Source organism: Cebidichthys violaceus, unplaced genomic scaffold (assembly GCF_023349555.1).
Source record: "Cebidichthys violaceus isolate CVI_PGR_0920_01 unplaced genomic scaffold, fCebVio1.0.p SCAF_2, whole genome shotgun sequence".
NCBI classification, from domain to species: domain Eukaryota; kingdom Metazoa; phylum Chordata; class Actinopteri; order Perciformes; family Stichaeidae; genus Cebidichthys; species Cebidichthys violaceus.
Window position 1 is genome coordinate 2,945,334 of NW_027176372.1, and position 14,169 is coordinate 2,959,502.

At 45.2% G+C, this 14,169-nt stretch overlaps 1 protein-coding gene across 1 annotated transcript in view; it reads right to left on the bottom strand.

Moving 5' to 3' along the window:
• fat4 (FAT atypical cadherin 4) overlaps nt 1–14,169 on the bottom strand; it is a 101,333-nt gene that overhangs the window by 33,816 nt on the left and 53,348 nt on the right. Inside the window, exons 3-6 of the mRNA XM_068715310.1 lie at nt 11,276–11,537; nt 10,209–10,559; nt 6,922–7,844; nt 4,994–5,168 (exon numbers count right to left, since the gene is read on the bottom strand). Of these exons, the coding sequence (XP_068571411.1) occupies nt 4,994–5,168; nt 6,922–7,844; nt 10,209–10,559; nt 11,276–11,537 (1,711 nt within the window). The remainder of the gene's footprint in view (nt 1–4,993; nt 5,169–6,921; nt 7,845–10,208; nt 10,560–11,275; nt 11,538–14,169) is intronic.

A 14,169-nucleotide genomic window follows, 5' to 3' on the forward strand; every position in this document is an offset into this window, starting at 1 on the left:
AGCTTAAGGCTAAACGGTTATTACGGTTTATGGACTGCGGCTGGATTGTGCTCTTAAGGGGCAGCGTAAATAAAACACATCATTACTCAGAGGGGATGGGGGGGGGAGATAGAATTGGCCTCCATCAAGGCAAAATTGACATTTTTCTGCCTCTGAGAACCTGTTGCTTTGCAACAAAGCTTCTTTTAATGCGACCCCGTCCGGCACCCATGAATGGCCTCGGCGGAGCTGAGTGCAGGGTGCGAAGCTGTCCCAGCGCGCAGTTTGCCAAACATAACAGAGCAAACAGAGGTTTTCTCACACTTAACAAGCAAGAGAGTGAAAGGGATATCGGAGTAGAACACTCAAAGCGGCCGGTATGAAGGGGAAAAGAATATCTTCTAATAATACGGCACTCTCAGAGGCATTCGACAAATTAAATCTAATGCTATACTGCTTTCCAGTTATTTATGGAGTGCCGCGTCTGACTGCTTTTTGCATAATTTCTTCCCCATATGTTACGGATAGGGTTTGGCGGTTTGCAGGCAGGCAAGGGAAGCATATCGACAGACTACAAGCGCTGCTTTTTCCTCATATTTTAGGGCCTGTGGTGAAATTTTATGAAGTGATGTGCCTTTTGTGTTTTTTTTTTTTTGTTTTTTTTTTTACAATGGTGCTTTTATTTGCTGTGTTGTTGAATTTAGTTTTGGAAATCCCTATTAATAAAAGCAAATGCATCTGTGGAACATTCTGTACTTTCCTAGGTCAACGGAGCATCACCAGCAGACCACGGTCACCCGCTCATAACACAACTCTGTAATGTTCACGCGTCGGCCGCATAAATCTGAAATATGACATTGGGAGAAGTGCTAAGGAGAGAAAAATATTGACACGCAGGCTAACGTACTGCGAGTTTAAGTAGAAAAGCCAGTTAGCGAACGGCTACAGCGAGGTCTGGTGAGAACGGCTTTGAGGGAACTTGAAGTGCTAACCAGAGTCCTCAGAGAAAACCTGCAAATAAACATCATTAAAAAAAAGTGGATTTTGCAAAGCCAGTCTTCCAACCCACACCAGCTTTTTTCCCCTTTTTCTAAAACCCCCATTACTTACCAAAGCTATTTACACAAACACTCAGATGGAGCTATTGTTAAAGTGTACCAGGGAGGGGAAAAGAGAAACCAGGCGATAGGAAAAAACTCCGCAAGCTGCACACTGTTGCTGCACAGTTTTTTTTTTTCTTTTAAAGAGCTAATCTCCGAATGTTACTGCTCTGTTAAAGTTCACTTGAGGAACCTGATATTTTATTTGGCTAAGTCTTGTGTTGCCACTAGACTGCAGACTGGCTGAAGCCTTCAGAAATGGACCCTATTAAAGATTTATTATGGCAAGTGTTGGACGGTGATCTAGCGCTGCCCCGGCCACGTTTTGACTCCGCGCTATCAGTGTGCGTACAGGACTTCATTCGCTCTAAAATTTCTATTTTGTATGCCAGAGATGAATAGATATACGCTCTGTGTTGTTTTTGTTCAAAACGAGATCGACGGACCATTATTCAATTAATCAAGTCAAGAGGGTTTATGCACCAGATCCATGGGAGCCATTTAGGAGACTAAAAGATCCTGCTTTAAAGTAGGGATGGTCATTAAAATTATTTATCTGCTAAGCGGCCGTTTAGCCCCTCCCCCCAAAAAAAACTTCCCCTCACCCACCAGTCAAAAGGCCGAGTACAAACAGTGGAGCGATGTGCTGGAGGGATGTGAAAAACATGGGATTTCCTAGGCGGCCGTATCCGCCATAATAGGCCTGGGCCGAGGGATTTACTGTGCCTTTCCCTTTAATAAACGTGACCGAGCACGGTGCACGTCAATGCGTCCCGAGGACACTCTCAAGCACCGCATGCAGACTCACACGAACTCGGGGCGACGAGCGTAAGACACTAACTCACACAGATGCAGACGTCTAAATATCTAAACGCACGAGAAAAGCAGAGAATACGAGAATGTGCACGACTGTGCAGACGTACAGATGATACAACCTGACATAAGTTAATGTTATGAGTTTATCTCTTTCATTTCACAAGGAGACCACTTATTTCCAACAAGATCTTCAACGTTAAAGAAAATAAACAAGAGACGCACAAAACATGGTGTGAAATTCAATAATCAAATCCTCAAAACCCAAACAACATCAGTATAAACTAAGCCATGAATAGAATAGATGATTATCCAAATCAATAAACAAAAACACAACAATAACAAGAAGCTCTCCCTGGTGATGGCTCATTAATAGATAAACCATCACAGCCACCTATATATATATATATATATATATATAAAGCTTCTGGCGAATTGTTGAAAGTGAATTGTTTAGAGAATGCTTTCAAACTGGTTGGTTCTTATAAAAAGATAAATTCAGCTGCCAAAAGCTCACGCCTGACCAGCTGCCAGATACATCAAAATATGTTTTCTTCAACCACTTAAAGCTATTCCATAAACACTAAGTGGCAAAAGTATGTTACTGTGTGGCTCTGTTGGAAATCATATTGTTTCAGAATTCTTCCACGGGGGCATAACGTGTGCGTTGCTGAGCACAGGCTTACAAATCTGATTTGCCTGCAGCTGATTCCAGATGTTGAGATCAGCCTCGGACCCTGCAGCCGCCAAAGTCTCCAGCTATCTGCACAAGTTGTTAGCTCAGAGATGCTGCAAACAACTTTCCATAAACAAGAGAGAGAGAGAGAGAGAGAGAGAGAGAGAGAGAGAGAGAGAGAGAGAGAGAGAGAGAGAGAAAGAGGAAAGAAAGAGAGAGATAGAGAGAGAGAAAGAGAGAGACAGAGAGAGACAGAGAGAGAGAGCGAGAGAAAGAGAGAGAGAGAGAGACACAGAGAGAGAGAGAGACAGAGACAGAGAGAAAGAGAGAGATAGAGAGAGAGAAAGAGAGAGACAGAGATTGACAGAGACAGAGAGAGAGAGAGAGAGAGAGAGAGAGAGAGAGAGACAGAGACAGAGAGAGACATAGACAGAGAGAGAGAGAGAGAGAGACAGAGAGAGACAGAGACAGAGAGAGACATAGACAGAGAGAGAGAGAGAGAGAGAGAGAGAGAGAGACAGACTTGTCCCAGGTCTGATCTTCAAGTTTCCTCTCAACAAGACGTCTTGTAAAACACCTTTAAGCAGCTTGTGTTGATGCCACATTTTGGAGTTGCTGCGCACAGATTTTCAAAATAATGGCAGACGTTTGCCAAATTCTGCTGCTCTACCGAGCCAGAGCCCATTATGGGAATCAGCACCCGGTGAGCTCTTTTGTTTCCATCCACTTCTTGACAGATTTCCGTCAGCTCAGCAGGCGCAGAGCGTCCTGGAGCGCCGCTCAGGCTGCGATTAATCGGTTTACCGTCACCGGAATGACCCGGAAAGATGGCACGCCACAACACAGCACCACAAATCACGCAGCAACGCCCGAAGATAAGTCATTTAGCATTCGTGTTAAAAACACAAAGTTATCTCCTCTGCTCATGGTGAAGAGTTTGTGTCATGCAAATACCAAATATGACCATACAGCATACAAGTTTGACAGAATAATCCTTGTAAAGACTGAAGTTTTGGGGCGATAGATCTTTTTTCCCTCTCTCTCTGTCATTCTGTGTTTTGGAGTCGGACTAGTAGCAGCGCAGGAGACGTTAACATGTAAAGATGGATGTCTGTGGTTGAAAACGGGTCTCGGTAGACGGCAGAATTGGAGACATGTCTGCACCATCCACCTTCGACATTTCCTGCCAGATAGCGCCTGGGAGAACCGTTTCCCTCCGCCGTCTCAGCTGAGGCCTCAAAAATGTGAGAAAATGCTGCTGGGTAATTTGGCCTGTACTATGATTATGGGTTTTTTGATATTTTGATATTCTACCCCAAATCCCTCTTCTTTTTTTTTTTTTTTTCGGCCTCTCACCAACATCGCAATGAAACGTCCTGTCAAAATATTTTGGAATTGTTGTCAGGGTTCTAAATATGGACTCCTTGTGAAGCGCACGAAAAAAAAGGGATCGAATCCTAATTAGTATGTTCGCTTGTTGGGCAACTTTGTCCATGTGGCACAAACCTCTGAAGAACACGTGAAGCAAGAGAACCTTGACGAAGCATGAGGAACAAACACCCCTTTTTTTCGTAACGCAAGACATCTGAAAATCATATGCCGCTGCACAGTTTTTGATTTACATACTCCTATAATGAAAAATGACATCAAATGTAACAATCTCCCCAACAAATATGCAAATTATTCCCTGACTAGGTAATAGATGGAACATTCCGTGCAACATTGTCTTCAATTCTCACCAAATCCTGTGCACAGTCAAAAATACACCGCGTTATGATCGGTCACATGGTCAGTCCAGGAATGAAACAGAACCACCCTCAGACCATGACGGCCGTGCCAGAGCAGCTCGGGGGAAACATATACTTAACTGGGCTACCATGTGATTTGGCTGCGACGGGGATACGCATGTACTCCTTTAAACTGCACATTAACTGGCCTCTATGCAATAACAAGTTAACCTTTTATCTGGCTATAACAAGCTCTACCGCCGTATCCAAATAAACAGAGGATGCTGTTCAATTGAACACCGCTGAAAGGACTTCTGGGGAATAGGTCAAAAAAAAACACCCACTGTTTTGCAAGCTAAAAACTCCCGAATGTTTAGTTTATTGTGCCACACGAAAAGGAGCACTGTGCACACTGTGAACTCAAAATGATGTTTGTTGACACCGCTGTTGGTTTGTGAAAATGTTCTTTTTCAGCCGGCTGATTACAAAATATGTTTCTAGCTTTGCAAAAACAAAAAAAAAAAAAAATCAACAATGGCCATGTAAGGACACATTACACGGAGCTCAGTCGTCACCAGACGATAAGTTGAACAAGTTGAATGTGGTGCGAGTTCAGACGTAAACAACGCTATAAACTGAAACATAACACTGCAAGGCCAGCATAAAAACATCTCGTACTTATCGGGCTGCGGTCTTACCTGAGTCGGTGGCTGTGATCAGCAGGACGTATTTCCCCCGAGCCTCTCGGTCCAGAGTCTGGGTCACGCTCAGCTGACCGCTGGACGACAGGCTGAACGCGCCCTCGTCGTTCCCGCCGCTGAGCATGTAGCTCAGCTGCCCGTTGGCACCTTGGTCGTCGTCTCTGGCAACAACCTGGTAAACACAGGAACAAAGCCTCTTCAGGGATTCATGGGTGTCAAACCTCTTCTAAAAGAAATGTGGTTTTCATTTCCAGCAGCCAAACTGCAAACTGCAGGTCTGGAATAAACAATTAAGAGGGCGCTTTAATAGCATGGCGCCACTGGTGGAAAGAAACATGTACTAGACTTAAGTAGAGTTTAGCTTCTGTGTTTCAAGTACAAGAGAGGATCAAATACTAAGAGGAAGATGACGTAACCTGTGAGTCACAGCTCTTCTCCTCACATATCAAAAGTTGAATATATTAGCAGCAAAACACACTCTTGCTGAACACACTCAGGTGTTTTGTCACGACAGCGTTACGTGGTCTGGTATGACCAAACATTATTGTTATTGCTAAATATTGTGACTGTATGATTCTTCTTGTGCTACTATTTATGGGATACAAGTAAATATCAGCAAAAGTTCCATAGTTTTGCTTTAAGTAAAGAACCTGAAAATGATGTTTTTAACTTCCGTACTGTGATTCTGTACTGTATTCCACAGTGAAAGGATGTACAGTTCAAAGAGTGACTCAAATACAAATCCTTTGCATTTGATTGGACCCTAAAAGGTGGGCGGGTTTAGAACGTGGCTCCACACAAACCTCGCTTGCTCGCTAAAAGTTGCAAATCGATTGATGTGCGGATGTCATTATATTATGTAGGAAAAAAAGCTGATTGAATTTTCATATAAAATGCAAAGAAATGAATTAATGAAATTAGTAACAATGGCTTAAGCTTCACCAAATCAAAACATCTCATTTTTGCAGTTTCCTGTTGTTTTTCCCCCCCCGGATGTTTTTTCTTGTGATAAACGCGTTGCTGTATTCACACAGCCCAGTACAGCTGTCAGTAACCCGGTACGACCACCTTCCTGAGCCTTTCCACTGAAGCAGCTGAGGGTTAATCACCATCACGGTGCTGGGCGGCACCATGAAGGTAATTGTTGAGGGAAGGAAGATCATTACTTTATTCACTTTGTCTAATCAGACTTTCCCAGGGAATCCACAAAAAAAAAACAAAAAAACACACTGAGTACGAAACTATTATTCAGTTTTGACTTTTCACCCTCGTACCACATTTCACTGGTGAGCCCAAATGCATTGTGGGCTCTCCAGCCCTCCCTGCCGTTCCGTGCCGCAGACGGCCGGGTTAGCACACAGATGTGCGTTGTGTGTGTGGCAGAAGCCCACCGCGTCTGGACCCCCTTCCCCACCGCATAACTGTGCCCTCATTTCCTCACAAGGTACACAAAGTGGAAAGAAAATGGAATTGCGCCGTCACTGGAAATCAGTCCTTCCCCTTCCATTTTTTATACATGGCTCATTTAGTCATCAGGCTGGTTGGGACGTTAATTGCCCTCTCATGCAATTTAGCCCCGTTTCATATTTCGGTGAAATCCTATAAGGCCGTAATTGTGCGGAGCGAATTGCAGTCATATATCATTTATATATCATTTTGGCCACGTATTTGTCATGGCATTTACCAAAATACGACCACCATGCTAAGTGGTTCAGTGCACCGTTACGACTCACATACCTGCACTTATTAAGTTAGTATTACTACAAATTTGGTTAAGGCATTAGCTTATTTAAGGTCTTAGAACTGTCATTCAAAACACTGCCTTCTTTTCACTCAGGAAGTCCTGTCTGTGAATGTTAATGACGTCCCAACTGCTTAAAACGTCAGCGAATGTCTCGACCAGAAGAGAAAACAAACATACTGACCTGCAGAATGTTTTTTGGGAGATTCTCAAAGTTCTCCTGAACATTGACAGTGTAAGGAGAGAGCTCAAACTCAGGTGAGCAGTCATTCACGTCCAACAGCACAATGTTGACGGTGGCGCGGTCCACCCTGGGGCTGCTGCCTCGGTCGGCGGCTTGGACCACCAGTGAATAGGACGAACGCGCCTCGCGGTCCAGCTGCTTGGCCACCGAAATCACCCCCGTAACCGAATCTATTCTGAAATCGGAGTTGGTGTTGCCTCCTGAGATGGAAAATCGGATCTGCCCGTTGGTTCCCTCGTCCGCATCGCTGGCGAACACCTGGATGACATCGGTCCCGGTCAACGTGTTCTCCTCGATCTCGATGTCGTAGATGTTCTGCGAGAAGCTCGGCGTGTTGTCGTTGACGTCCAGAACCATCATAGTCACGTCCATTGTTGAAGACAGAGGGGGTTCGCCTTTATCGGTAGCTACGACTGTGAGGGTGTAGTTGGAAAGCTCCTCGCGGTCCAGTTCCCCAACCAACCTGACGTCTCCGTCGATCGTACCGATGCTGAACTTGTTACCGAAAGGTCCTTTGAGGGAGTACTCGACGTAGCTGTTGGGTCCACTGTCGGCGTCGGCGGCCTTGGCAGTGAACACGACCGTGTCCACCGGCGTGTTCTCCTGGATGTAGGTCTTCCTCTGAGAGGTGAAGGTGGGCGGGCAGTCGTTGACGTCCAGAAGAATGATGGACACCTGGGCGGTGCTGGTGAAGCGGGCCATGGGAGGAGGAGCCAGGTCGTTGACCGTGATCACCAGGTTGTAGAAGGATTGGATTTCTCTGTCCAAGGCCTTCTTGGTTTGGAGGACTCCGTCCTTGCCGATGACAAAGTGGCCCTGGGAATCTCCAGACGCAATTCTGTAGAGGAGCTGGGCATTCGGGCCTGGAAAACATAAAAAGAGGGAATCAGAAGACAATAATAATGCTACCTGAATTATTTCAAAAGGTTTGGAAAACGGCATGTTGGTAAGCTCCATCTTCACCGCCTGTAAGTTGTGTTTGGTAAACTGTAGGACGAAATCAAGTTCTTAATAAATCTTTGAATTGTTTTGTCAGAAAAATGCTAGAATATCCCTTAACCCAAGGTCCAAACCATGACGTTTTTTATTCACCATCATGTATGACAAAGAAAAGCATAAAATCATCACATTGGAGAAGCTTAACTCCGGCAAAAGGTTTGGCTTCGCCGCTTAAAAAAGTGACTGAAACGATTTGATTAAAAAAAAAAAAAAGTCTTTCGCAACTCCAGTAAACTGAGAGCATCCCCGGTGTGGTCAGCCTAAAGTGCTTCCTGCCAAAAGATACTTAACATCAGTGAGACAGACTCCATTTGTGTTTTGCTTCCAAGGATAAATGTGTTACTTCCCTCGAGTGGAGAACAGACAAAACCTGGAACCAAAATTAAGAGTTGGCCAAACAGGAGGACTCTGTGGTTGGGGCAGGGGTTAAGTAGGAGGCTCTTTCTCATTACATCACCTTTTCCTGTACATATCAGGCGGAGACTTTGGGTGTATTTTGTGGCACTCACGGTGCCAAAAATAAATACATCTACCAGGAACTATTTAGTATGACCGTGAATTAAAAGAATAGCCAGATAACAAACAGTGGTGGAGGTTGAACGTTGATATTTTTGACTAGCGTCTATTGTTCCAGATGTGATTGTTAAATATCCTGTATGTGTCTCAATCATATGGGTTATCTCCATCCATTTCCACAAATTGTGCATGTGCAGCAGCTGGAGCTCTGTCCGCCGCTCTCCATGTCCTCCAAGTAGACGATCCATTCATGTACCGTAGCGCGACTGATCGCTATCAACGGACAGAACGCCGCAGCAAACCACTTCCTAAACTGACAGCGGAGGTTGCGGCATTTCGGAAAAATCCCTCACAATTGAAAAAAGTTAACGACGGTGTGACCGAGGTTGACGGATGTTGTGAACTATCTATCCTTGAAATCGTGGCCTAATCCGAGGCACTGCCCTGGAACTGGGGGTTGAAATGAGCTTAAATTGAGCGTCTGTAATTCAACTCAACGGGGTATTCATGTGGAAAGCGTCGGCACCTTCCCACACTCGGGCGTGTATTTACAGTACACAAGTAATCCCTTATCAAAAGCTCGAGTGCTACTTCCATCCGAGTTTAGGCCGCGCCGTCTGAAGACAAAAGTCTGGGGGTCGTGGGGGGGGGGGGGGGGGGGTCACGGCTTAGGAAGCGCTAACAACGGCGGCGTTTTATTTTGACAGCGGAGAGCGGCGGAGAGGACGATGCGGTCGGATTATGCGGACGGTGGAGAAAGAACCAGGCAGCATATTTCCCAGGAATGTAGGTCACAATAACCACATTAGGTCTGGGTGAAGCGGTAATTACAGCGGAGCGAGAGTAGCGGTGACCGTTCAAATACCGCACGGCACTTCACATACATGGAGCCCGCCACCTGAAACGCAGAAATAACTCCAGCCGCTTAATCATACGGCTGTGGCTGTGCTTCATCAAGTCATTCATGCGCAAGACTCGCAGAATAAAAATGAAAAATAAAATGTAGGTTCGAGAGCTTCTGTGTAACCAACTGTCACAACGAAATGACAGGCCTGCATTGAATGAATCTGCTTTGGTGAACTTCACACTTGATTTATTCCGTAGGAGAGCACATTGAAAGATTCTCAGAGAACTTTTAAATATAACGACCTCTCTGGGACACCTGACCAGAGTCTAACTTCATTTAACCACACTTTGAAATATTCCTCTTCTGACATATTTTTCTTGCACTAATTCAACTTGTCATGGTTTGGAAGTGTTGCCAAATGTTTCTAAATATAGTAAAAAAAAACATTTCTTGTTGGTCTCTTGAGATTTTATTGGTAAAATCATGAAGGAAAGTCTTTTTTTCTGATAATTGGGATGTTTAACGATTGTGAAATTGTCAGCTAACCTTTACGATTTAATACAAATATGTGAATAATAATAATATTAAAGCCTCAAGATGCAAATAGATCAAGCAGGTACTTTTCCGATAAAATGTTAAAATCGATGCACAAATGATAAAAGCAACGCAATAAGCCAAGAGTGAGTCAATAGTGGAATAATGCATCTCCTATTTATTGACTCTAGATCTATTAGAGCCTGATAAATATGACTCAAGTCATTTCTGAACTAATTCTTCAGCAGTTAAAAAATCCTGCCAAATAGCATAAATATTTGTTTTGTGTTGGTTAAATTCCATCTCCCACACAGTTCCCCGTTGGACGTACCATCATCAGCATCACTGGCCCCGACAGTGACGATGCTGGATCCGGGCGGCAGACTCTCAGAGACCGACGTGCTGTACGCCGTGGTGTTGAAGACGGGCGGGTTGTCGTTCACGTCCAGGACGTTGAAATACACTCGGACCGCGCTGGCCTGCCCGCCGCCGTCCCGGGCCTTCGCCGTCAGAATGTAGTACTGCTGCGTCTCGTAGTCCAGCGGACGCGTCACGTTGAAGACGCCCGTCACCGGGTTCAGCAGGAACGCCTCGTCCTCGTCGTCCTCCTCCAGCGAGTAGGTGACCTCTCCGTTCACCCCCGAGTCAGAGTCGCTGGCCAGGATCGCCGCCACGATGGAGCCTGCGAGAGTCGGACGGGTTGCGACACAGAGGCGAGAAGTTAGACTTTACCGCCCCACAGAAGAGAATGACTTTAATATATCGACAGGGGGTTATTTGGGCTGTTTATTAATACCAGTGGCTCCGTGATCACTCCGCCAGCTTGGCTTTTTAAACTCACTTGGCCTGAACCAAAGTCCATCCCCTGGTAATAAACTGATAATGTACGGATGGAAATAATGCTATAAAAGCAAATGATTAGGTGTTTTTAATAGTCTATTTACATTAATCATATCTTGATAACATCCCCGCCTGACATTCTTCTGTCATTTTCCAAATCTGTCTTTCTCTTTCTTGTGATTACAGCGGTGAGAGGGACAGAGGAGCTGTGCCAGACAGTTGTCAGTGTTATTGTAAATCCTGCCGGTCGCTGATAGATTTCCATATAAATCAAAATATCAGTTACTGTTCCTTTGACCTCTTAAACTCTTTTAATTTCCCCCTGAAGGAAGGTACAGAGGATTCGGGAGAGCTACAGCGCTCGTATTAAAATGTTCTTTGAAAACTAAAAAGTGTTCTTATGAAAGATGCTCTTATAAAGCGCTACAAAGACGCTGCTCCTGATAATTTGAGTTCTTGATGAGTTTAACAGAGCAGTCTGAGGACAAAACATTGCCTGTCTGCGTCCACAACGTCTACGCGTATTGGACGCTTCGCTGACTGACACTAAGACCTCACCCGGCGCCATGTCTTCGGGGATATCGAAGGAATACGTGGCCCGGGAGAACTTGGGCGTGTGGTCGTTGACGTCCTTGACGGTGATGTTCAGCCTCATGTCGGACGACTGTTTCCCGTCGTCCGCGCGCACCAGGAGGGAATACTTCGAACGGCGCTCCCGATCCAGCTTCTTGGTGGCGATCAGATCACCGGACTCGGGGTCGATCCGAAAGCTGTCGTCCGCCCCGCTGATGATGGTGTACGTCACGAGAGCATTGGGACCCTGAGGTGGAGGCAGGAAATTAGTGATATTACAGACTGCAAATAAAGTCACTTTGCGTAATTTGAATCAGAATGTTTACTGCACAAAACCACAGACTTAACAGTGGAATCAACATTTGTGTTTCCATGTTTCATGAAGCACAAACGAACAGAAACACCCTCATCTTATCGAGTCATTCACGTGAATTATTAAACACTACAAGTATGTAAGATTATTTTGGTAACACTTTCTATGGCGCACATGTCTATAATGCATTGTAAACTCTCTACTTATAGCCCTGTATAATTAAAGTAAGAACAATAATTAGAACACCTAATAAAGCAATTTAAATACGTATAATAAAAGTAATAAGTTACACTCTCTAAAGACTCAATTGGCTCAAAATATAGACTTTTCCTGACGTTACATTTTTGACCTGTTACTGTCCATCATTCAGTGCTCAAGTTCCGCTATGACCCGTGTTGTTCTTGCATATATTAAATTCTATTTTTCTCACTTTTACTTAAATCAAACAATGACCACTTAAGTTACTTCTCATGTTTGTAATGAGTTACATCTGCCTGCACCTCAGAAATGATGTTGAGAAAATACGAGTTTTAGCAGTCAGGGAGACAATAAATACTCCATGTAAAGGATATTTTAACACTGCAGCAACTCTGAACACTTTAACCTCTGAAATATGTCAAAAGCACACTACTTCTACGTCTTAAATCACATATTAGATTATGAAATGTCTCTTTCATAAAGCTTGAAAAGAAGAGGACGGGCCATACGCAGAGGAAAGAAAAAGGAGCAGGAGCTGAACGCCGATTGTTCTGGTGAGTCTCGCTCTCGGTCTTTGAACTTTTCGGGGGCTATAGTGTTCCTCTATAAATGCAACTAATAGATCCCCCCCCGTTACCTCGGACGAGTACAAGCGGCGCGACACATGTGATGGCTATAGCGAGAGGCTTTGGAATAGGAGAGGCGGACCGAACGCGATGTGACAACTGAATGGGCCCCGACGACAGAGCCTGACGTTTATATTTGTGCCGGGGACAATCAGAGATCAGACAACTGTCTCACTCTGTGTCTTCTGATCAAAAAAAAAAAAGCAAACATCAAAAAGCTGCTGCTATTCAGCCAGATAAGGTTTCCGGTTACAGCCGGTTAAGAGCTAAGCTAAAAGGGACTCTTTCAGCTGTGCCTGACGTTTGTGTGCTGCTTTTTGATCCTGCCTGGACAATGGGAACGGCTTAAACAGAGAGGCGTTGCATTAAGCTTGTTTCTGTCTCTGCGATGTCGACACATTTACTGCCTCGCCGGACAATGGTGCCCTCACAACGAGAGTGCGTTTTACATAAACTGCACGCAGCCATGTTGTCTCTCGCCTCTCACTTAATCTGTAGCCCTCAGGCACGCATTTGCCGAGCCGCCTCCCGAACAACTGAGCGGCCTTCCGTGGGAAACACAAGAGCTATTTCGGGACGTCGGCGTAACGTTCTCGACTCCCCCGTTGTCACGCTGCCCCTTCTGGCGCTCGTGCATCCTCGTGCAGAAAGTTTCCAAAGAAAAATGGACTCTTCGCTGCTTCTCGAGGCGCCATATTTTTTTTTGAGAATCCCGTTGAACACATTGAGCCTAGATAGATTTACAACAAGGCGTTCTTTTTAAAAGGGACCACAGTGTGTGAAATGGCAAAAAGTATAATTTATGGATACAGGTATCGCAGGTTCATGTCATTTCTGGAACGGACCAGAAAAGGAATAAATTCTGTCCGTCACAGAGTCAAATGAAATGACTTTCCCTTCTATGTTTAACAGACTTTGTGCATAAAACCAACAGGTCTAGACGCGGCAGACGTTCGCCAAAAGCCTTCGAGGGGAGTCAATATCGTAAGGCCAGGTTCATGACTCGCTCTTATCTCTTTCCCGTGGCCGGTTTTTACGACGGATAAAGCCTCCGTCTTCTTGACCCCGTCTCTCATTGCATTACCAGAGACCCGGTCAGAGATCCAGGCCCAGTAAAAAACGAGAGGGGTGGGGGGGGACCGGGAGGAACGGAGTGAGGCCCCGCTCATCTAACTACCCTGCTGTCATCAATCAGTGGCTCCAGATCTGGCAATCCCATCAGCCACCTGGGCTGCAGGCCGGAACCCAACACCCGCGGTTTTGCCAATTAATTCTTTGATAGGGTTCAAAGGCAGAGCGAGGGAGGTGGGGAGAGGCCGAGCAGGGGATCCAGCTAGACCACAGTCCAACACACACACACACACAAATTATGAACACAGGCATGCATTAATACACACACACACACACACACACACACACACACACACACACACACACACACACACACACACACACACACACAAATATCTGTATGTTAACGCACTAATTCCTCTCTCTCTCTTTGCTAAAATAACACAAGTAATTAAGATCCTACACACTCACACACTTCCGTACACAGTGGTTGCCCTCTTGACCTCCACTTAAGAGTTTGACTACTTTACAGCTTTGGTTGTTTGGGGGGGGGGGGTAGCAGAAGGAGACTCATTTAGCAGATGAGTGGTTTTTGGGAGCGAGTAGCTTGTATGAGAGGTGAGTAGTGGTGTGTATGAGAGCGCCGGCGGGGAAAGTGAGGCTTCCTGTAC